We start from the raw sequence: 25,023 nt of genomic DNA, 5'->3' as shown, positions 1-25,023 counted from the left end.
AGGAATGGGTGGAAAAGAGGCGAAGAGCAGAAGAAAAGTGGGAGGAGAAACTCATTATCTATTCCCCGCAGGTTTTGGCCCATTACTGAGATTGTGCCGTCCTTTTTACAATATGCAAAACGCTGACAGAGCCTTTGGCCGGTGCTGCTCGACCTTCCTCACAAGGTCAAACTCAGACTCAATTATGCTCTTAGACTACTGTCTGTCCACCAACACCTGTTAACCCTTTTTGGTGGAGTGGACACCGCTTCTATTCACTTTGACACGAGCTGCATCATATATGCAGATGCATTTTGTCCTATGCAAGGTTTCATTTCTCAAGATGGAGCTAAATTTATTTTTATTAAAAAATGTCAGATGAGAGACAGCAAAGAGGCAGCTGATTTACACTGTCATTTTCTGATTGCACTTCTCATCCTTTCATCTCCGAATATCCTTCAGATCTTTATTGTATAGGCGGCAGCACATTGGCACCATATGCTCAGCTATTCCCATCAATGCTGCCATTAAGCCTCTATTTTGTTTCATCTCTGTTCTGAATCCAGCACTCCTTTCTCCCAAACACTGAATAATCCATCCTGATTGGCCATTCGGCGGGGGAGAGATTCATTATTTCTGGGTCTAGGATTTGGGACTCCTATTTCACGTCATTTTCATGTCATCGACTGGCGGCCGCTGCTTATGATGGGATTTATTTGGACAGCTAAAGACAAATTCATGAAATATGTCATGCTGTGGGTTAGACTTTTTATCGTTGCATTCAAAACTATTGCTGAGAAATAAGATTGTGATAATAATAGTAAAAGTTCTGTTAGAAAAAGGTTTATTGCTGCTGATTTTCGTATTAAAATGGCATTTTAATTTGTAAGTACAAAAAAACAAGCGTGTTAAGCAGGCATCTGTTGAGTTCAATTTGAACTTTTGGGGATTTATAAATATTTGTGTATGCTTTTTTATTTGGTGTTAAGATGTAAAAGATTTCTGGATTACTAAATTGTTTGGCATCTGGCAATGAGATGAATTGTGATGTCACAAATGTGGGTGGAGTCACACATACACACCATATATAGACATTCTGGATGGTCTTAGCAAGAAATGGAGTTCTAGATACAACGAAATGGTGAGAATGACCTTTGAGATAGTAAGGAGGTTTTTGTTTATTGCCCTACATTGACTGCTAACAGGACAGCTGTGATTATACAAGTTGCTGTACCTAAGAAGAATTATTGCCCATTAAACAAAGCATCATCACCTGAATTCATCTGCTTTCAAACACTGCATACCGTCCCTCTCGAAAAAGAATAAAATCCCTCTACAGCTGAATCATGCATATAAAGATTTTCATTAAAGAGCAGCATCTTAAAAGGTCAACGGCAGTTCAGTATCCACAGAGGATAAATAAATAAATAGATAGATAGGTACATAAATAAATAAATACACATGAAATAAATAAGAAAATGAAAATAGTGCATAAATAAATGCATAAATACTCAACAATACTGGCATTGTAGAAATGAGGTTTGTGTGATGGGCTTTGAGAGCGTGTACAGAGCAGAGGTTAGAGGTCATACCTGCCTCTGGGTGAGGTAATCAAGGAGCAGGAAGACAAGGGGCGGGGCTCCAGGATTCTGGAGCACATGCAGTCTGTTTTAGTTTGAGGAAGCCCAGCAGAGGAGCGACCAGAGATCTGCTAAAGATGTTGTTGAAAGTCCCTGTCGTCCGTATCATGAGTGTTTCAAATGTTTGGAGATCATTGAAATGTTTAGTCTTGAGTGCTGTTTCCTCCGTATGGTAAACAGAGCGACGGTTCCTCTGCTCACATAGTTACAGGGCATGATTGGCACAATAAATAAATAAATAAACCAATAAATAATGGAACCAAGAAACTGCAGGAAACTTTGAATATAAAAATAACAATTATAAATAAAATACCAAAAGTGTAACAAAAGTTTGTACCTTTTCAGAGGTCTACAATCTTTTTTCTTTTTTTTTCTTTTTTTTTTGCAAATACTGTCATTATTCACATTTTCATAAAAAGTTTGTGTTGGCAGTTGCAAAAGAATTCAAAATAAAAGAGCAGCATAAAAATACAAATCGATTTCATTTCTCAAAAAAGCACAAACCTGTTGCTGTAATTTTTTTTTTATGTCTTTTTTCATGATTTGCTATAAAACATCAGGAATCTAAATATTATTACTATCGTTATTAACAGTATTATGTTCATAAAAATTTGCATGCCTGGCCTCATAATTGTACGTGTCTATATGAGAGGGTCTTTTTTTTTTTTTTACCAAAGAAAAAAATCCAGCATCTATTCGTTATTGTCTTCTTATTATTGGGTTGGTTTGGTTTTTTTCTTGGTCAAAATATTGCTTTCTAAAAAAGGGAAAGTGGGGTATGTGTAGGGAGTCTGTGGGGGGGATTTTTGAGAGCATTAACTCATCTTCATTTCTTCTTTTTGCTAATTCTCGGAGCCAGACTCATCCTCGTCTCCGGAGCCTCTGAAGCAGGCGGACTCGTAGTGCTTGTTCAGGTAGGACTTCAGCGCGAAGGTCTTATTGCAGCGCTTGCAGCTGTAGTGTTTGAAGGCCGAATGTGTCTGCATGTGCGCTCGTAGGTTGGATCGGTCGGCGAAGGCTTTCCCACAGTGGGCGCAGGCAAAGGGTTTTTCTCCCGTATGCGATCGCATGTGCCCCTGAAGAAGCCAGGGCCGACTGAAGGCTTTGCTGCACACGTGACATTTGTGCTTGAGGTCGTGAGTGAGGATGTGCATGGCCAGCGCCGGCATGGACACGTAAACCTTGTTGCAGGTGGGACACTTGCGTGCCATCTTGCTGTCAAGGCTGCGGTGGGTCTGCTTGTGTCGGCTCAGGTTGGATGAAGTGGCGTAGGTCTTTCCGCATTCGTTGCAGGTGTGTCGGGGACCTCCGTTGTTCACCGAAGCCACTTCTTTCTCCTCTGTTTCGGCTTTCCTTGCTTCCGTGACCTCTCCCTTTCTCCTTGATCGGCCGTCAGATATGAAGAATGCATCCATGGTGTATCCCTCACTGAGAGATTCGCTCTCGCTGCTGAAGTACTCGCGGGCCGTGAGGCCGGACTGAGGGCTGTCCGGGTGCTCCAGGTCTGGTTGGCAGTACTCCCCTCCTCCGCTGCTGACTGGGGAGTACAACGGATCCGAGCTCAGCTTCGTGTCGGCCTGCTTCTCCTCTGTGTATTCAGAAGAGCTGATGTAATCCTGGATGTAGCCTGCAGCAGGACAGAGAACATGAATAGGTTATTAACTCACTGACCTTTCACTTGTACACTAAATTCCAGGTGTAAAGTGATTAAAGATGCAGACAAATTACACTACAGACACAATGACAATATCAAACACAACAAAATAAAAGTAGAAGTGCAATGACAAATACACTCTTGAAAATAAAGGTTCTTTATTGGCATCTTTGTTTCCAATTAAGAACCTTTAAAATACATGGAAACGTTGTATTTCATTCCACAAAAGGTTATCACAAAAGTGTCTTTAGATTATTCAAATGGTCTTCAAACATAGGGAAAAAAAATAGTTATTTTAAGAACCGATCACTGAAAGGTTCTTTCAGGAACCCAAATTGGTGGTTCTATGGCATTCTATGCTGCAAAGGTTCCTCTTTTGGAACCTTTATTTCTAAAAGTGTAAACCCCTGTTTTTTCCTTTTGCACACCATAACAAATACATTGAAAGTATTTGTTGGTAGATGGAAATCTTTGTTTTACATTGTAAAATAATATTGGAAACCAGTATTAATTGTAGTTTCACAATATGAACTCATAGCTCACATTGGTGACTTTATATCTTAAGTGAGACTTTATATTTCATAGTGTGGCTTTATATCTCAAAATTGTGACTTTATTTCTGATTTTAAACTTTTTTATTTCTAACTATGAGCTGCAAATGGACTTCCACAGTTCCTGGTGGCTGTTAGAGAACTGCTGCATACCTCATTTATGTAAGTGTGTGTGTGTGTGTGTGTGTGTGTGTGTGTGTGTGAGAGAGAGAGAGACCCAAAGGGTTTTGACATGGTTAATGGCTAATTAAGCAGGTTAACTGTGGTGGAAGCATAAGTGTCTCTCTTTCTCTCCTTAAGATGAAGAAGCCACTCAGACTCTCTTTTGCTTTGATAAGATTATCCAAGGGTTTTGTGTCGATTCGTCCATTACGCACAACATAATCTGTTAAAAGTGGAAGTAAAGAGAGGTTGACATTACGGATGTATTTAAACTGTTTTAAGGAAATCTGGACTTTTCAAAACACTTTCACTTCTGTCAGAAGAGAACCGAAGCTTTTTCCCAGATTTCAAAACACTGAAATTCTTCCAAACATTAAATTGTATTACAAATGTATTTCCTAATAGAGGGCTTCTTATACCCTTTCTGTCTGCTGAAGCATATAAATTCCCTCCTAAATTCTCTAAACTGATTATGAAGCCCTCTGACCATGAAGAGTGAGTCTTAATGCATCGTGAGGAGCTGCTAAAAGGATTTCTGGCAGCTGTAGGGTTCAGACGCGTTTATTGCCATTGGAATTTCACCGACATAATACACCTTCCAAGGTGCCATGTCTTCAACAAAATGTTTATAATTAAATCTGTGTGCTAAAAGGGAAACCCAAACAGCATTTAATGCAGTGCAGTATCTGTTGGAGCTAGTTATACAGTGAGACTGAAGACAGCAGTGAGCAATAAGGATACAGCTGGCTAGGAAAAAGATCAACAGGATCAGTAGAGAGACTGAGAGGATGTTGTTTGGGATATATGACTGCATTGTCCACGGCTTAGGGGGTTTTCATAATCATATTTTCTGTCAGAACAGCTGACTACAGGTATTGTTATGCTACAAAAATAAAACTGTGGTATTAGCCAAGAAAGAAAGAAAGGCTGGCACTGTTTAAATAAATAGTGTGAATATTATGATTATAACCATAATATAACAATGCAACTAATAATATTGAATGTTTATTAATTCAGTATTACAATATTACAATATAAAACCAGTATCAATGTTTTTAATGATTATACAGAAGCAAGTGTGAAATAATAGACATGAATAGAATTACTCAATAGAATAAAATTATATTGTGAATGCAAATAATAACATATAAATAATAATATGATTGAAAATATAGAAATAATATAAGAAACAATCTAGTTTAGAAATATAATTATTATATAGTCATATTAATTCACATAATGATTTTATAGAGTCAACAACAGTTCTAACTGTGAAATTTGTGAAAATGTTTTTGATGTGGAATATTTTTAGGGTTACATTATTGGCTGACAGGAAGGATGGAGTTGTTTGATAATTAATGAAAATTATTAATATGCATAAAATAAATAGTGTGCGTTTAAGATTTTGTTATTGCATGTGAAAATACAATCAAATACAATTTAATAACAGCATAAATGTCATTTTAAAAGGAGCAGCATGTAATCTTTCAATGACCCAAAAAACAAGTCTGTTGTGTTTTTTTTTTTTTTTTTTGTAACAGGTGGGAAGATATCCCACATGTCTGATCTCACTTATCTGTGAAAAACACCATAGCAGGGCAGAGAGAGCCACACATCTGCTGCCAAAATCTGTCTGTGAGGACACAGAGCTCTCTGGACTCCCTTTAGTCTCTCTAGAATAGCTCAGTTTAGCTCAGCCTGTCCCATCATGTCCGCACAGGGATGCTGGGCTTTACTCTGTGTGTGTGTGATGCTATTTGCCCTATTGTGAGTGTGCGTGCTGCTGCATCATGTGACAAAACTCAGCACTGCCTCTTTTCTTTTCATCTCCCTCGTTCTCCTTCGAGCTGTACAGTACAGTCCTCGGATGTCTCCAGTGGCGTCAATGATGGCTGAAACTCTACCTCCCCCTCCACCACTTAGATTCATGTACCCGGAAGCAGGAGAGTGAAAAAGAGAAATAGTGAGATGAGGCAGAAAACGAGGATGGGGGGAGGAGAGCGAGAAAGAGAGAGTGCTGTTGGGAGGGGGGAGGGTTTTGGACCGAAACTCAAGGGCAGTATCAGCTAAGGACAAACACATCAGCTCCACAAAGCATTAGCATTAGCTGTTACACACAACAAACTGGTATCAAGCTTACTTCGTACGGCTTTATTCGCATAAGCTGATCTCACTGCGTGACCTGATTTGTGTCAGCATGAGTCAAAAAAACAAAACAAACAAAAGTCTGGGGGGTACAATGGAGGACGGGGCTGGGGGTGAAAGGATGAAGGGTTTTACGGATTAGTTCCCGACAGAACGGGAAGCTTTATGTAACATCTGTTGGATTCTACGCACAATGTTCAAAACACATTGAAATATGGTTTGCAGATATTTTTTGTTGGGTAACCATTTGGGAACAGCGAGCACATGAAGTGTTACTACTGTATCTGTATATAAAAATATATTTAGTCATCTCACTCACCATTTTCACAAAGCCGGACGCCCAGGCTGGAGCGAGAGCGTGTGAAGGAGTCATCGAGATGATGATGGTGATGATGATTAGATGCTGACACAGGAGACGAGGAGAAATCATCCAGTTTGATTTTCTTCACCAGAAACGAGCGAGGCATGGTTCACACGGTCGCACGCACACAGACGCACCAGAAATCCTTCACATCGGCCGCAGACGGACACACATGCACACACACAAAAACCCTGGTGAAAAAATCGTCCCGAATGAAATCCGTTTGTAAAAAAAAAAAAAAAGATCCACGTTCCAGAAATTAAAAAAAATTAACAATGTCTAGATGAAGGAAAAATGAAGAGCACGCAGGAGGAGAGAGAGATGTCTGGTGGTACAATACTGTGTGTGTGTGTGTGCGTGTGTGCCTGCTACTGTACACACACACAACCGCTTACGCTGCTGGAAAAAAGAAAAAATTCACTTGTTCAGCACTGGATAGCTCCTGGCCTGCAGCAGAGGCGGCTGAGAGCAGGAAGAGATAGAGAAGAGAGAGAGAGAGAGGAAGAAAGAGAGACAGACAGAGAGAGGAGAGACTGAGAGACTAGCTGAGATCAGCAGTCAGGCAGGTTTTATAGAGGCAGACGGTGGGAGTGAGATCAGGTGGTACATCGCAATGGAGCTGCTCAGCATTAATCCATCAAACATCCCTCGGGACACACATCACATTACTACTGAACCGTCTGTGCCTTCACACACGCAGACAGACAGACCCCCCTCTGATACGCTCCCTCCCCTCCCTCCCTCCCTCCCTCCCGAACACCCCCATTCTGTGAGAGAGAGAAAGAGAAGGAAAGGCCTGAAATATCACACAATCTTAAAATGAGTCGATACAACAACAAGTGTACATTCTGTTCAGTTTTGTTACACGTCTCCTGTCCCGTCTGTTTCACTGACAATCACATCAAATGCTGGCAAGCTGTACTTTTCCTCTGTTAATCTGCAGTGTCAACTACAATTCTTACTCTTCCTGTGTGTTTACGTTTATATGCATTTGGCAGAAAGCAGCATTCAGTGCCTGTTTATGGGTTGTACCTTGCTGTTACGAGCACCATTGTTATACATTTAACTCGATGCTAGCTTTTATTTTTGTAATTTTTGTCACTTTTATTAGTTTTCTTTTTAATCTATATAGCTTTAATTTTTATTTCAGTTTTAGTTTTAATCATTTTAAATCTAGCACTTCAGTTTTAGTTAATAATAGCAGTTTTTTTAACTGTGTGCAAATTCTTGAACAGTAATAAACGATAACGTGAGACTTTATGAACCAGTGCGATTTTTAAGCAAATCTCCAGTACATTCTCAGTGTGCACAACAATAAGTGCAGGCCACAGTTACTATCAATGGAGCTTCATAGGACAGGATGATGTCGGCATCCGCCTGCACGCTGCATGTCTTTGTGCTCACATGTAAAGCAAGTGGGTGTCTCTCAAACCGGCCCCCCATTCACTTAATGAAGTGTCTGAATACACCACACACCACTCTCGCTCTGCCTCTGAGCAGTAGTCTAAAATAATAATTATACACACATGTTCAATATATTTAAAGTAATATTTAGCGTTTTTCGGATTTTGTTTCAGATTGTAAGAATATTATTTATAATCTTTACTCATAATATTTTGTATATGCATATGCATTCATATATTAATATTATATAATATATTTTACAAATTCTTTTAACTGTGTAAAAAAAATGTTTAGTCGTGATCTACTTTATATTTACATTTATTACAGCCGATCATTAAAAATACATTTTTATATATCATATTTTTTAAATTATTTTTCATATTTATTAACATTTATTTGTATATATTTATACAGTATATATTTATACATATATACATTTTTATAACGATCCATTTGTTGCAATAATCTCAATAATCTGGCAAAGTCACTGAAATCATCAACAAGTGAAATGTTACAGGTTGTATATGTGACTCCAAACCTTGTTCACACAAAAAGAACAAATCCCAATCTTTCATTTGAGCATCTGGTCAGTGCCCCAGGACGTGCAGTCCCCTCCACACCCCCACCTCAGCGCCCGTGGGCCGGAGGGCCAGATCAGGTCTGCCTGCTGCGTGCTATGAAAGGCTTTGGGTTTCATCCAGTGATTATTGTTTGGGGGGATTTACTCACTATCTCCATCTATTTTATCCTCAGATGTGGATCCGTTTTCTTTCTCTCTTGCTCCATCACACTCTTTATCGCACTCTATCCCTGTTTCTTCCTCCATCACTCTTTCTGGAATGCTTCCTGTTTCTCAAACAAACACGGGTGTCTGATTCTCCTTGCCTCCGTTGTGGTTTCATTTATCCGGAAGGTTCTTCTTCCCTTGCTCAAAGGAGAAACCCAAAACCCACGGTGGGAGATGCTCTTCTCCTCTTTCCTCCTTCTCTTTCCTCCTCCTCATTACTGCCTCACTCCCTCTCATGTTCATTCTTTATATCCTGCATTTTTATTGTTTCGTGACTCTGTAATTCATAAAACAGCAAGGTTCCTCTGAATTTTTCAAAATGATAAACTGGTTAGGTTTTCATTTTATTTTTCTGTGCATAATTGCAATATTTTTTCCCATTTAGCAATAAGAGGTCGAGACTTTCTGAAAGCTCTTTCTTTGGTCTTTCATCATCTTATGCATAAAAAGTAAAGTGCAGGCTAAAATGTAGACCCAAAACTAGCGTCGCTGTGTTTGCTTCTCCTGCTTTCTCTGCGTCTTAACCATGGTCCAAATTTAAATCCAAACTTTTCAATCTTTAGCATCTCGTTATTGAACTTAATCAGGTTAAACATCATATTTAATTTGATATGAATGAAAATAAGGCTGTGAGAGAGGAAATACAATATCCAAGTGTCAATCATTCAGCCTGCTAATACTGATAATGTCTTTAGAAATAAATATAAAAAAGTGAAAGTGACCGCAAAGATATAACACAACCCACTGAACCTCATATTTTTATTTGTGCCAACTGAAAACAATATGCAGTATGCTTGCTGTTACAAATATGAACATTAAACTCAAATATTCTGAAATACAGAATGCAAAAGTGTTAGAGGAGTGTGAGTTGTTATAATTCAATGGTATGACAAAAAAGAATTGATCTTTGTGTGGAGGAGAGGTCACTGTTGAAGAAGAATTGACACCTGTGGAAGCACTCTCCCTCTAATCACATCACTTCCTCTCTGTTTCACTCAGTCGTGGTGGTTAGTAGAGCCTCTCTGGGGCTGAGAGATACGAGCACAGGGGTTTAAAGATAGAGAGAGGGAGTATATAAATCCAAGACTCGCTGAGGATATTAGAGAAAGAAAGCGTCCCTCAATCCCTCAGTCTCTAAAACAGGCTCCAGAGATGCCATTTCGGGCCAGATGACAAATGGCTCCTGTCTGCATCGCTGAGGGAGAGAAGCATGCTGGGAGACTGCTCATTTCCACATAATTACCCTCCTTTCTCTCTCAAGATTCAAGTTCCCTCTTTCTACCTCTGTTGCTCTTTTTTTTCTAAACCTTGTCCTCCATCTATCCTTCTTTATTTTCTCTGTCAGAGTAAGTACTAACACAGTTTAGTTTCTGCTCTTAGGCTGCATCTGGTCAACAAAAGCAAGTAAAATTGATTTACATTTTTCTCATTCGTAGAGCACTTTAAGTCAAAGTTCTTTGACAGCATCATGCCCATCACCTAACCGGTTGAAACTGAAACGCTCTTGGGTTTCAGTGCAAAGCTACAGGTTTTTGGAGGAATTAAAGTAATTCTGAGATTGATTTATTGACTGGTTGGTATCATTTAGACTTTTTTTCAACAACATAAGTGTAGGGAATTTTTTGTCAGTTTATGCTTGTAGCTGTGATAGTAAAATACTATGTATACTATATAAATATATACTATAGACAAAAAAAATGAAAGATTAATTTCTTGCAAATTCCTAGCTATTATTTCTTGTAACCTCAGTGAATTTAATTATGGAAATAAAATGTCATTCACAAAGTAAGCTAACAACTACCATTCAAATTTTCCGACATCCTGGTAAACAACAAAAATGCAGCTGATTCGGCTCTTTTCGTGTTTTATCTGAGACATCGAAATAAGTGCATACATAATTAATGGTGTTAATTCCTCCTCAAAACGTCTTCAGAGAATGAAGGACCCTTGAGCAATGCCTGCACTCAACCAAATTACACTTAAGTACCTGCTCAATATTTTAACAGGACTCGGGTGGGAGGGAGTTAAATGATGGGGTGTTGGACGCAGGTGCCTTTGTGTATTACAGAAGCTCTTGATGGCACATCTAATGGGTCTCTTAGTTAAATACGATCCATGCAAATCCCAAACCCTGAATAACCCGTTTAGACAACACTCTAGCACTTCCCACACACTAGACACTCCATTTCGTCACATTTCCTTCCGCTTTCATAGCTGTACACTTACACAATATTTTGTTTTTCAATGTTAGCCATTGTATCAACTACTTACAAAAAAAAGTAGTGCAGAATATTCTTTCATGTAACTTTGAGCAGTCAGAAGCATAAGATTGAGTGTCTGAGTTCTCCCAGGTAAACTTTTGTTTTTGATTAACAATACTGTTATTCAGCAGTAAATTGATCAAAAGTATTAGTAAAATTGACTATTTCAATTAATTGCCTTTAATTCCGTTTTATATCATGGTTTGACACTGTACAGTCAGTTTCAACTAATAATTAGTAATATAAACAAATAAATAAATAAACAAGTAGTGCAATGTGTGGAGTATTATTCAGTGCCCAAAATAATAATCAGAAATGATGTAATCAATCACAGAAAATAAGAAACAACAGTATGTTCTGATTTCTGCATTGAGTGTTCAAGATAAGATGACAAACACTGAGATCAGACTAGAGACCTGGTGTGCTGGTTCCAATCCCTTCACTTTTGTTCTGGTGTTGATTTGCAGCTTGTCAATGAGCAAATTGACTTCACTCTTCTTGATTTTATTGGAGACTGACCCACTGAACCTAGAGATCTATACACCTGCTACCCAAAACACACACACACACACACACACATACAGTACACATATACACTTAAAGAGCGAAATAGAGGGAAGACAACAAGTGAAAGATGGTATAAGTGTGCAGACGAGAGTGGTGCTGTTATCTAGTAAATCGGTCTGAATTGATGCATCCTGCAGAATATGTGATGAGTGTGTGTTGTGTTTGAGTGTGTGATGGGGGTAGGGTGGCAAAGGAGGGGGACTCTTTGTTCCCAAATCCATCTGCTGGAACCTAACAAAGGGAGGAGGAAAGTGAGGGAGACAGGGGGTTTAGGGGATGAGAAACACCACACATATTGCCTGATGTTGAAAGCTTGGTGCGTTTGTGTGCGTGTGTGTAAATTAAAACTATTTAATCCAGTGCTAAAGTGATGGGCACACATGATGGCAATGTAAAAAAAAAACTCAGCTGCCTGCTATAATGTTGTTGTGGCTGTAAATAATCTCGAACATTTATTTGGCCTTTGAGCACTTGTAAAAGGAAAGAGACAATTATATTGTCTTTGAAGGACACTTCCTGTAAGCCTGAAGTGTGTCCATAAGCTGCTGTGGGGAATTTATGAATGTTCCTTTAGTCATTTTATGGGTTATAATAGGTGCTTTCAAGCTTTTTCATCAGTATTCTCACCGAATTTGGACATTTGTGACTGAGGGAATGGAACATGTGTGGATGCTCAAATGAACCCCGTTTATGACCCTGGAAACATCACTGATTTGGTCAGTCATGGGATAAATTAACGCACCACCCAGGAGCACATAGTCATATGTCCATGTTCCATGTGTTGTCATTGACAGAGAAAGAATAACAACCTGTGCGGAGCCATTAATTCAAATTTGTCAAAAAGTATTCAAAAGCGAAAGAGAAAGGTCAGTGCCTCGTTTCTGCTCCATACAGTTTCAAAACCACTTTTTCTCTTTCTCTGTTGAAACATTAAGGTCAACCTTTGTAAATGTTTTCATATGTGTGATTTCTTTGTATAAGGAGGCATTTAGGCCTTAGGCAGTTACATTAAAGCTGAAGTGATTGTGAAAAGTAGACCAATCGCAGCTGGCCCGTAACCTTAATCCAGAAAGCCCTGACCATTTATATATAATATATTAAATATATATCAAATACTCAATACTTAAATAAAAAAAACATAGCACATCCAAAAATGAAAATATCGGTAAATGAAGTTGGAATGACATTTATGATTTGTGGTTTTGTCCTTGGAAGCACTGTAACTATCGCATGCTACAATGAAATCATTACCACATAAAACACAGATCGGTCTCTCTCTCTCTCTCACACACACACAAAGAAACACATTCTCATTTAGTGTATTCTGCTCAGTTTCCCTCCTTATCTAGTTAAGGTCACTCCGTTTCTTTTTCTGAAATGAAAATGGAAATGTAGCTTTATAAATATGTATGAACATGATTGCCTTCCAGCACTCAGAGTAAAAATATTTAGCATCTTTAATCATGTTTATTCAAAGGTTTGTCTTTCTGCACAACTTGGATTGTTTTTCAGCGCATAAGCTGAAATATCGGCTGTTTGGGCTCAGGGTGACCTTGCAGAGTATGACAGCTTTTGTCAGATCTGACTGTGTTGCACAACACTGCTGGACTTGTGCAACATGTGAAAGCTGCAGCCAGAGCAGCAGAAACATGACTGATGCAAAGTTTAGGCCCAAGGGCCACAAGCCTGTGGGAGAGCATGATGTGCTGTCACCCTTCAGCTCCAGGTGAGGAGTTTGGGTGTTATGGCATGACAAAAGAGCAGTGAGGTAGAATAAACAGCAGTAGTTCAGTCCGGAAGAGATGTAGAGATCGAGCCGAGAGGCACATGTTGGCCTGAATGTGAAAATCTCTCTGTTGTCAGAGTAGTGAGGTGTATGCATTCTCTTCTTTTTCTTTATTGACCTTGCAATACAATATAAGAAAAGTGAGAAAGTATTAAAGGGATAGTTCACCCTCAAGTTCCAAACCAGTATGAATTTCTTTCTCCTGCTGGGCACAAAAGATATTTAAGAATGTGTGCAGTTGATCATAACAATATGTATTTGGAAGAACTAAATTGTCCTTGTTTTACATCTTATTCACCTATGACTGGAAGTGTGTGATATTGACAGAAATTTACATTTGATCACTTTTTAATGCAAGTTGGTATGCATCGATCATCATGATGTGCCTTGTGCTGCTTTACTAATCTTTCTTTTTATATGACCTATTTGTATATTTGTATAGTTGTGCTTTAAATTTTATCTGTATTTATTATTCTACTGTTAGTATTACCTGTATGCACCAAGGGTCTGAAAGTAACACAATTTAAATGTTCTATATGTACTGTACTTGTGGAAAAATTGACAATAAAGCAGACTTGACTTGATTCATTGATGACAAATCAAACTCAAACTTCAATTAAATCTTTAATTGAGTACTTATTTTATTTTTCAACTCTTAAAATCCATAATATAACTCTCAATTTATTAAGAGTTCAGTTCATTAGAGATGTATCAGGATCCTTATGGTTTTATAATACTGTACCTTGTGACTTTATTTTGAGCAATATATTTTTTATTTGCTTGTTTATTTATTGCTTAATTGATTTGGGAGCTTTTGTGTTCTATAGATAATTTTGTTATAAAAAAATGAACAGCATATATTTTATTTATTTATTTTTAATTTCAAATAAATGTCCCTTAATTTAATTTTTGTTATCTAATGCAGTGGCATTCATTTATTTTTAAGTGTGGCTTAAACCTGAAAAGAAGACGGCTCTGTATGCCCTGGACACCTGTTTACAATGGTAATTTTAGAAAAACAGAAACGATACACTTCACCTTTAATGAAGGGAACTAACGTTTCTACACCAGTCTGGTCTACAGTCACATGTTATGGTTCAGGGGTCAGGGCTTTCATGGCAGCTTGTTGATTTCGTGCAAATTACCTTGTACCGTGACAGTGCAGATAAAGTGTGTGTGAGAGAGAGAGAGATGAACATCATAAAACTCATTGACAGCAGAAGTGACTCGTGAAAGGTGAGGATCTCTTTGAAGGTTACCATGGTGATGAGCTCATAGTGTTCTGCTGGCTCTGGTCCAAATGGACACTCTCTCCATCCTTTCATTATGTGAAAGCTGCTAGTGTCCTTTCCAGACATGGGTAAAAATCATAAATCAGCGGGATGAAATGGAAGGAGAAGAAGAATGAAGGAAGAGATGAAGGAATGCAACGAGAGATGAAGGGTTAGAGGAAAAAAGATAAAGGAAGACAGAGATGTATATATACAGGGTTGAAAGAATAGGCGAAGACTGAGAAGTTACAGTTTTATTGATGCCAGAGATGATCCTGTGAATGTAAGTGTCTGTACGAGTTTTTCAGGGTCTGAGGGTCTGTGGCCGTAGTTGTTCATTCTTCTCCCTTCGTTCACAGTCCTGTATTTGGCTGTTTATGTGCCCTGCAAAAATGCATTAGCTGTATTAACACAGAAGTGCTTACTAGTAATGGTTTCCTTCACAGGGACAACAGAGATAGCTAGGTTGCAAAAGTATCAGTGAAACTCTCTATTTAGTGCTATTAAGTTTCCACATCCCATCAAGTTTCCACATCAGTTTGCTGTAAACATCAGCAACAGAACCAGTACTATTTCACAGTACACCACCCTTTTGAAAAAAGTATCTTGTGCTCACAGAGGCTTATTTAATTTATTTGATCGAAAATGTAGTAAAAAACGTAATACTGTGAAATACTGTTACAGTTTAATATTTGGAATATCATTTAAAATATAATTGCTTCTTGAAATGCCAAAGCTGAATGTTCAGCAGTCTTTAGTGTGACGTGATCCTTCAGAAATCATTCTAATATGCTGATTTGCTGCTTAAGTAACATTCATAATTATCAATGTTGAAAACAGTTGTGCTGCTTAATATTGTTGTGGAAGCTAATGCTTTTTACTTTTTCCAGTATACTTTGATGAACAGAAAGTTCAGAACAGCATTTGTTTTAAATAGATCCTTGGAAAAGAGCATTAATTCATTATTATTATTATTATTTATACATTACTGAAACCCTAACATTTTCTTTAATGAATAACAACAGCACAAACAGAAGCAATGGATCTGAGAAACTGTGAGATGTTTTGTCATATTAGTTGATTTGTTTCACTTTAAAAAATTATAAATTGGTTAGATATTATGAGAATTTGCAAAAAAAAAAAAAAAAAGCTGATACCCTCATGTAAGCGAACTATCAGTGGCTATGTTGTTTTATACTGAATGTGTGTTAATGTGAGTGAATGTCTGTACAACCTTTTATATAAATATTTCCCTAAATTAAAGTACATAAACATCAAGATATGTATTGAATATGGTCAAAAGAGAGAGAAGTATCAAGCTTTTTGTATTACCCAAATATATTAACCATCTGTTGTTCACAAATGTGTTGTATAACCTAGAATGGATTCATAACACATTCACAAGAGATGATGGCTAAATGCAGCTATAGTGACTGAAGTTCTGTTGCATTAATGTGCAATGCTCATGCTAATATTTTGTTCGTGCGTTTTTCTCCAGATGTGCCTGTCGTCAAGGTCATCCACACCCACTAACACAGTTTTAATTAGTATTCAGGCAGCCTGGAGGGGAATTTCTTAATTATAATCCTCCTTAGAGACAAATACAGCTAGTGGTGAAGAACATAACAGGTGAACTGACAGAACTGCAAGCAGTATTTAGTTCTTCCGATTTTTTAAATCTCCTTTTTTTCTACAATGGATGATCTTGAAACCCCCCAGAAAAGTCTGTTGAGGACATCCTCAAACAATGCACATCACACAAAGATTTTCTGACCTCAAAAATGTACTGACCGCCACAGACCTCAGATACTTTCAACCATAAGTGAGCAATAATGAAGTCACTACAACTGACTAACAGTCTCTCACTTCCTCACTGTGTTTCACATCCTAAACGGTCCCCATATGTCCCAACACACATCCTCAGCAACTAAAGGTTCCCAGGGGTCTTAGTTGACCCTCGCTGAACCCCTCCGGTACAATAAAGGGGAGAAAACATTTACATCTGCCAGACAGTTTGAATGACACCGAGCACAGTTTATTAAAACACCATCAGTGATCACAATAGCATGACGCTTAAACAGCTGAGCGCAGAAGACCAAACAGCTGATTCAGATGCAGAACCACTAAAAAGCCTTTATGCCACAGTTCCAGTTCTTCATAATAATGCATTTTGTAACTTATCTTAAATTATTGGATGGCAGGGAAAGTATTGTCTTGCATCATTACAATGACTTCTCTTCTGACAGGAAGAGAAAAAGAAACTTGTGTCGCCACCCAAATCTTAGTATATAATAACATGCGTAATACTAAAATAAAATTTGGTCCAGTGTCTGTCCCATGTGTTAAGCTGGGAAATCACACTTCTGCTGTTTTTCTATACACTAGCAAGCAAAAGTTTGAGGTTCTATATAAGTGATGTTCTTTCTGTTCTGTCTAACAGTCTATTCATCAAAGAATAAAATGTATCACTCTCAGTGTTAAGCAACACTGTCAACATTAATAATAATGTTTCTGAAGAATCTGAAGAATTAGCATATAAGATTGATTTCTGAATGACCGTGTGAGTAACGTCTGCTGAAAATTCAGTTCCGTCATCAGGAATAAATTACATGTTAAAATATATTAAAATAGAAATTAGTTATTTAACTGTTCTTACTGTATTTTCTTATCACATAAATGCTCTCTCTGTGAGAGACAGCAACATTTGAGTACAATTAATGTTTGCACTTCACTTAGTATTTAAAGTAAAATGTAAATCCTGAAGCAGATCATTAAACTACCAATAGCAAACCCACTACCACTGTTTACTGCCACTATAAAGTGAATTACTTCCAATCCATGTTCTCTCGTTCACTGAGCTGGAGCACATCAGTGTGGCACTTTTTTGTTCAGACACGAGCAGAGTCTCTCCTAATGGGCTAAGAGACTTAAGGGCATGTTGATGTTGTTGAAGTTCGGTCCAGAGCAGATGGAACTCGCAGCAGTGATTTTTAAAGAGCCCTCAACCCTCTGCAGGTCTCACGTGACCAAAAAGAAGGAAACCAGGTGGCTTTGCGCTCTTGGACCAGCTGGGAGAGTGAAAGACCATCTGACACTCAGCCAGAGAATTATACACTCTCCTCAGCAAACACTTTGCATGTCAATACCATAGTAGCACAAAGGGACAGAGAGAGAGAGACAGAAAGACATAGATCCAAGAAATTGAGCTAATTATCCTGGTACTCGGCTATTTCTACCCCATATATTACAGCTGAACAATTGGGCCCTTAAGTGGATAAACCAGCACAGAAAGTGGTTTATGATCGTCTTCAGCTCATAAAGTGACTCACAGTGAGTGTTTGAACAGTATGAATCAGTGGTTTTCCTTCATATGCACAGAACCTAGATCAAAAACAATCAAGAATTTATTCTTCTTCTTATTATTTTTTTAGAAATTCAAAGATTCACAGATTTTATACTCTCTCTCTCTCTCTCTCTCTCTCTCTCTCTCTCTCTCTCTCTCTCTCTATATATATATATATATATATATATATATATATATATATATATATATATATATATATATATATATATATATATATATATATATATATATATATTAAACAGTATTTAGGCTGTCACCCATATGATCCTCAGATGTTTCTTTGTGGAAATCAGGGTGCTGACTACAGTGAGGAGGAGGCATCTGCATGATCTCCTGATCTCTGACCCTTAGGCTTTGCGTAGGGGTAATTTAGGCTTTTTACGCCCCGTTAGGATCAGTCAAGCATTCCCGAGTGCCCAAGAATCAGGGTCAGCAGCTGACACCACTCACTCGTTTACTTTCCATGTCTCTTTCTTTGTCTGTCTTTTGAATCCCTCAAGACGAGTGTTATACTGCTCATTTTTTGTTTCTCTTCATTAGTTAACCATTTCTGGCAGTCTGATCACAGGTTTGGGACTCCGGCAGAGTGTGAGATTTGACTATAACCTACCACAGCCAAAAGTCAGGTTTTGGTTGATTTCTCATGGTGCGTGTGTAATCTTGGGCTGATTTGCATTGTTGAATTGTGTACTTTGTCTCTGTGAGGACGTTAAGTATTAAAATTGTCAATGGCAAAAGTGGTTTTAGGTTGGCATAAATAGCACCGCACACATTGTGGCATTTGAAAGCTTGACTAAATTAGCCAAAATACTCAAACAGTGCAAAAAATTATTTTCAGCACACATAAACATTCTTAAATCAAGTTACATTTACTTGAGAAATAAAATGACAAAAAATAATATTAGGTATTTTTTTCTGAAAAATGAAACAAAATTGTCAAAATTAAGAAAAAGATCTGCCAAGGGTAAGAAAAAAAAAATCTTGTTTCTCCTTTGCATTGTTTATTTTTTCCCCATTGAAAGATCTTTTTCTCAACATTTTTCACAAGATAACTTCATAGCTTATGTCATTTTGCTTCTCATTTTGTAAATGAATCTTGATTTAAGAATGTTTAGATATTTGTACTAGAAAAACAAGACAAAAATAAAATACTTGTTTGCAGTGAACATGTAAGAGGCGAGATTAGAGGTTGTCTAATTCTCTAACACACAATGCTTTGTGTATTTCTCCTTATTGATAGCAGTCGGTTGACTCAAGAATGTATGTGGGTGGAGGAAGTCTAAGGATTCAAAACCTAAGCTGTTAGATCAAGTGTTGCCAGATTGATTCCAGAATGTGCAGCAAAAGAACTGGGGATTTATTGAAATCACCATCACAATTTGTACCCTTGAGCAAGACATTGAATCCAAGGTTACGTCTCTGCAAGTTGCTCAGCATGAAACTCAATTAAAGTTTCCACTAAATGGCAAGTATTTGGTAGTAGCGAATAATTTTTTTTTTTTTTTTTTTTTTTAACTGACACCTGATTCTTTTCTCTCAGCTGTAGTAAAAAGATTGATAACTCAAAAGTTTTTTTAACATTGTGAATGTTGTAGCCATCTGGTGGTCAAAATAATGAAAAGCACTTACCAAACAGTGTGGAAAACCAACTCTTTCAATGTCATAGATCACATGCTTTTGGCAAAATGAATGGAGCTCTGATTCAATATTGTAATATAAAATGTGTGAAGCTTCAGAGCTTTGGTGTCAAACACAACGTCACCAGCACATGGCTTGATTTATTTATGTATTTATTCATTTTAAATTGAAGTTGTGGAGATGCTGTCAGTAACACCATACTGCAGTAGTTCCCCCTAAAACCCCAGGCTTTCTGTCTTCATAAAATATGCAGCAAATCAGCCCCATCTAGTGATGACAGAGTGTCGTGACTGACATGTTCTGATTATCACAAAAATCTCTCACCTCAATAAAACAAACATATCGTGTACAGCAATGCATTTACAGTAGTAGTCTATGGATCAAGAATGCATTATAATACATGTAAAAAAAAAAAAAAAAAAAAAAAAAGTGTTGAAAGTATGGCAACAAGCCTTTCAAGTAAAAAAAAAAAAAGTAAAAAAAAAATGTTTAACACGTTTTATCAAAAAACTCCTATAATGACCATACAAAGCCATTAAACCATGAAGCTTTCACATAATATAAGCAAGGAACAGAAGACGACTGTTTACAAAGAGAACAATACACCCACACAAGTCTGTAGACTGATTGAGATACAGATTGAGAGGCGAGCCAAAATTATTATCTGTGGTAACTGACAACACACCACAGAACTGATAGTGCTTCACTTGAACATTCATTCAACAGAGAACATTCATTTAACTCTATAATAGCATTTACAATGAAAAATTATTGAATGATTTAACCATCAGATTTTGCTTTAATATTGGAAGGAAATATACTGGTAATCCACAAACCACTTGTGGATGTTTCCAGATATCAGGAACTCACAACATCATAAATAATAATCCACAATTATAAAAATAAAAAATAAATGCACAAAAGTTAAGTTAATGTGAAAATAAAAGAGAAGAGCATGAAAGCAGATCTAAGGAAGTGCCAAATGTTCGTTAAACGTTAGGTCACCATCATTAGCTCAGAGTGTAAAAGTTCATTCCCCAAATAGTCTTCTTAGACACGTATTATAATGGGCATACGGTGTTGCAAACGTCTCCCGATTGGAAGAGGTGATAGATGTTAATCAGGGGAAACATAATGATGGAGCCTAACAAAGAGCCTGCCTGAACTGCTGCTCCACACCAAACGAGGGCACTGTGACTCCGGTCCCTCAGAATCACACCCACCATCACCTTCACATAGGACAGCAGACCAGTGAAGAACACCCAGGACAAAACCTGAAATCAGTTCAAAACACACACAAAAACAGAGATTAATGGGTGGTCAGTGCTTGTCAGATTAGAATCAAATATTTAAAGTTATGGAAAACAAAGGATCATAATGTTCCCTTCATTTACCCTGCATTAGCTACGACTGTTTTACATTTGTTTTATGTGTAACCTGAAAAAAACAAAACCTTTTCTGAACCATTTACATTAATCTTTTAAGTTTTATTTCTTACTCTCAGAAAAAAGCTACAAAACCTGTCACTGGAGTGGTATCTTTTCAAAAGGCTCACCTTTGTACCTAAAGAGTCCGGATTGTTACCTTGAAGATACATTCCTAAAGTGTACATATTAGTACCTAAAAGGTACAAAAGTGTCCCTTTTGAAAAGGTACCGCTCCAGTGACGACTTTTGTTCCTTTTTAGTTTTTCTGAGAGTGCTGAATATAATCAAGAGTAGTGTCATCCAAAGCAAACATTTAAACAGAATATTGTAGAAATGGGCTGATTACACATAAAAGTAACTCACTATAATAGCGTCCCCTAAGGGTGTATCTTGGAGTAAGGGGCAGGGACTCATGGCAGCCATGGCCATATTGTAGCCTCCAAAAACAGAGCCCAGCAGACACAGGATGCCCAGAAATACTAATGAACTGAAAGAGAATTATATTCTCACTGTTAGTCAATTATGCAACGGCAATTATGACCATTGAAATGTGCTTTAAAGTAAATATTGATACAGAAAATAATGTAGACTCGCCCCACAGTTGAAACAAAAATGAAATGAAACTCTGAGTGCAGTTCGAATGTGTTTCATTTACATTAGGCGAGTTTACATTATTTTTTGTATTTAACCAACAGTATTCATATTTATATTATTAAAAGTAGCTATGTTTATACTTTCAAAGTAGTATGATCTAGCTTGTATTTTGAAACACTGAGTGATTCAATTTTTATGGCAATTGACGGCAGGCCTCAGATGTCATATATAGTTGTATTTAACCTGGAATATATCTATAAAACACAGTTTATCTACTTAATAGAACACAAATTAAATGCAAAATTGTAATAAAATGGTAAATAAATGTTAGATTGTTAGATAGTAATTAAAACAGAGATACCGTTTAGGGAAAAACATGGCAATGATGCAGGCCACTGGATTGGCTACCGCCGAGAGAGCAGCTGACAGGTGATAGGCCATATTTCCATAAGGCATGCAGGAGAACGTCTGCACTGAGGGCAGCAGTCCGTTTGTTGCACCGTTCACCCACAGAACCATTAAATAGATAAATGCTAGCTGATAACCGGAGTGCAGCGGTTTAGGAAGCAGAACTCCGTTTCTCAGTTTTTCCTCTTCTTCTGGATTGTTTGTCTTTGGATTGGGGTCCATAGGGCCTTCCAAACCCCTGCAGACTGTTGCGACAGCATCTGAGTCCGGGACGAGATTTTCAGTGGAAAGTTCAAATGTACGAGGCATGCGGTTTAATATGATGAAGGAACCCAAGCTTATTGCTGTCATTATGGCCAAGAAGGAGAAGAAGATCTCAGTTGAGAAATTAGGAGGGAGGTACTGTGTCTCCATGATGAAGGTTGAAGGTTCGGGCTCAGTGAGGTTATCCAAAACGTGCGACACATTGACACATTTCGCCATCCCGACTCCTTGCGCCAGCGCCACCAGCCCTGGGACCAGACCGCTCAGACCTTCTCCAATGAAGTATGTGGTGATGTATTTGGCTGGAAGTTGCATCATGAACGGCAGGAAGGTGACGGATGAGGTGCAGTCAACTAGAGCGAGAAAAAACGTGAGAATGAAAAATGCTGTGCTATGCGGTTGCCCGAGGATCACGGTGGTGTTCTTCCAAAACACAGCAAGCAGGACACAAGCTACAACACCAATTGACAAGACCACATAGATGACCAGATGTTCACGTAGTCGCCCGGGACAGAATTTGTGTGCCAGGGTCACCAGCAGAGGACCTAAGTTAGCAAACTGAATGATGACTGTGAGGTACGAGGGTAAATCCCAGGCCTCCGGCAGAACATTGACGATCAGAGGAAGCTCCACCCACAAGCCATTGATGGACACCCAGGAGCCCAGACCGAAAGCACATGCCAAGGCATGGATGTACAGAGGCATACTGAACAAGATGTTGGATTGGATAGTTGAGGAAATATCTGATGTCAGACAACTCCTTTCCACTGTGTGGCACTTCGGTGTTGTATATGGTGTTTTGATGTCTTCTCTTCTTGAATTTGTGAAGACATCAGATTACCTTCAGTGAGAAACAGAAAAGAAACATGTAGATGAAAAAGAATTCTTCAAGGTCTAGAATATATTTTAGATAGATAGATAGATAGATAGATAGATAGATAGATAGATAGAAGTGTGACATATCAAGACAATTTATATATAAATTGTATTAAATCAATCAAATTATATAACGTTTCACACAATACAAAGTACAAGTGCAACATAGCAATAAAAAGATCACAAACAGTCATTACAACAATAAAATGTAAACTGCTTTATTAAAATATTTTAATAATTGTGTGTTTGTATGTCATTTTATAATATTTTTTTACAATCCGTAAACATTTTAAATTTAAATTATAAAATTGTAATTCTTGTTTATTCTGTTTGGTGGATCCAAGTGTGATCTTGTTTCTATAAAATCAAAGACTACAATTTAAAAAGAATAGCCTTTAGTCAAAGGCAACAGGATTTGCACATATGTAACATTATAACTAACATCCAACATAGCAATAGAATATTCAGTCAGCATTATTCAGCAAAAACCGGACGCCAGTAACTCAAGACAAAAGATTGATTTATGTACTTCCTCGCTGAAGCAGCAATAAACATATCTGATACTCACATTACTGCTGAGGCAATGAGCCGGACTGAACACACTCTTCCTCCTCCACAGAGAGTGGGTACTAACACACAGTTAAGTCATTGAAAAGACTGTCATTCACTGCTCCGGTGTCCCCTTGTTACCGGTTAACTTCTTAACTCCGTCTAAAGATGTGCACAGTGATATGTGATTTTTAACCTCAGCGTATGAGTGTGGGTGGGTCTGCCTCTCTCATAAAGGTCATTCTGCTCTAATAAGGTACATTACTCTCTGGTCACATGACAGGCTGAAAAAAAAGCCATTTTAGCTTCTCCAGTTTTTCTGTGAAACTCTTGTCAAACGATAGCATTGACATCCATATGTAAAGTGTCCATCCACAGTGTTCGGTGAACAGTAAACTTTTGACTTGTAGGCCCTTTGTGCCTCTGAGATGTATAATGATAATTTAATTGTGAACAGAATATTCTCAACTCTTTTGCTGCGTGTACTTTGACCTTAAATGCTTAAGATTTGTTCTAACTATTAACACATTAAATAAAGGCATCAGTCAGTGTAGACAGAACCCATGAGAGCATAAGTATGATTCTGAATCTGAATATAAATCACTTTATCAGATATCAAAGGTCAATGATGTGATGCCAGATTGGAAAATCTCTGACAGAGAGAAGGCTATTCCATTAAAATATTAAGCAGCAAGTGTTTTCAGCATTAAAAATGATAAGAAAAGTTTCTTGAGCACAAATCACCATCACAGGAATAAAATGTTATTTGAATTTTCCCTGTATTACTGGTTTCATTAAATATTTGAATCAAATAAATGCAGCGGTAGTGAGCATAAGAAACTTATTTTAAAAACATTAATAAAACCATTAAAAAACATTTGAGGAATTGGAAATTGTGTATAATCTAATATAATTTTTAGATATTTTAAGGATAAGGATTTTTAGATATTTTCCTTCATTTTTCAATACTGAAAATCTTAACAGTGCCCACATACAGCCATTGGATTTGTTATTGAACTCGCACAAAAAAATCTTACACAAAGTGGTTCCATTTCTATAAATTATTTATATTTATTCTATAAATTATTTATATTTATTATTTATTATTTGTATATAAATCTAAATCTGTAATCTGATGTATCACTGTGAAGTGTTGCAGTCTGTTCTTGTGTTAACCACCTCTATTTATTTCTCTTTTGGTTCAGTAACAATGGGAAGTCATAACAAGGATTATAACAGGTGTGTGTATGTATGTGTGTGTGTGTGTGTGTGTGTGTGAGTGAGAGAGAGAGAGAGAGAGAGAGAGAGAGAGAGAGAGAGAGAGAGAGAGAGAGA

General features: G+C 37.6%; 2 protein-coding genes across 2 annotated transcripts; both read right to left on the bottom strand.

Annotated features, from left to right (window-relative positions):
* Positions 1–1,142: 1,142 nt before the first annotated feature.
* On the bottom strand, positions 1,143–7,416 carry LOC113072101 (transcriptional repressor scratch 1-like). Its single transcript, XM_026245247.1, has 2 exons — positions 6,451–7,416; positions 1,143–3,246 (listed from the first exon to the last, which is right to left on the bottom strand). The coding sequence occupies exons 1-2, from the start codon at positions 6,596–6,598 to the stop codon at positions 2,462–2,464; spliced, it is 933 nt and encodes a 310-aa protein (XP_026101032.1). The 5' UTR covers positions 6,599–7,416; the 3' UTR covers positions 1,143–2,461.
* A 12,571-nt stretch (positions 7,417–19,987) lies between these two features.
* On the bottom strand, positions 19,988–23,915 carry LOC113072100 (solute carrier family 52, riboflavin transporter, member 3-A). The gene is made up of 4 exons (XM_026245246.1): positions 23,708–23,915; positions 21,953–23,104; positions 21,361–21,484; positions 19,988–20,844 (listed from the first exon to the last, which is right to left on the bottom strand). Exons 2-4 carry the CDS (start codon positions 22,966–22,968, stop codon positions 20,632–20,634), a joined length of 1,353 nt encoding a protein of 450 aa, XP_026101031.1. The 5' UTR covers positions 22,969–23,104; positions 23,708–23,915; the 3' UTR covers positions 19,988–20,631.
* Positions 23,916–25,023: the final 1,108 nt, after the last annotated feature.

The sequence above is a fragment of the Carassius auratus genome, unplaced genomic scaffold (genome assembly GCF_003368295.1).
Source record: "Carassius auratus strain Wakin unplaced genomic scaffold, ASM336829v1 scaf_tig00008539, whole genome shotgun sequence".
Taxonomy (NCBI): Eukaryota; Metazoa; Chordata; class Actinopteri; order Cypriniformes; family Cyprinidae; genus Carassius; species Carassius auratus.
Note: the sequence above shows the minus strand (reverse complement) of the source record. Positions and strands in the feature narration are given on the sequence as shown.

Coding starts and splice junctions, on each gene's coding strand:
- LOC113072101 (XM_026245247.1), bottom strand. CDS start 6,598: ATGCCTCGCTCGTTTCTGGTGAAGAAAATCAAACTGGATGATTTCTCC. Junction 3,247..6,450: donor CGTCCGGCTTTGTGAAAATG/GTGAGTGAGATG, acceptor GTCCTGCTGCAG/GCTACATCCAGGATTACATC.
- LOC113072100 (XM_026245246.1), bottom strand. CDS start 22,968: ATGCCTCTGTACATCCATGCCTTGGCATGTGCTTTCGGTCTGGGCTCC. Junction 21,485..21,952: donor GCCATGTTTTTCCCTAAACG/GTATCTCTGTTT, acceptor ATTCTCTTTCAG/TTCATTAGTATTTCTGGGCA. Junction 20,845..21,360: donor CCTTAGGGGACGCTATTATA/GTGAGTTACTTT, acceptor AACTGATTTCAG/GTTTTGTCCTGGGTGTTCTT.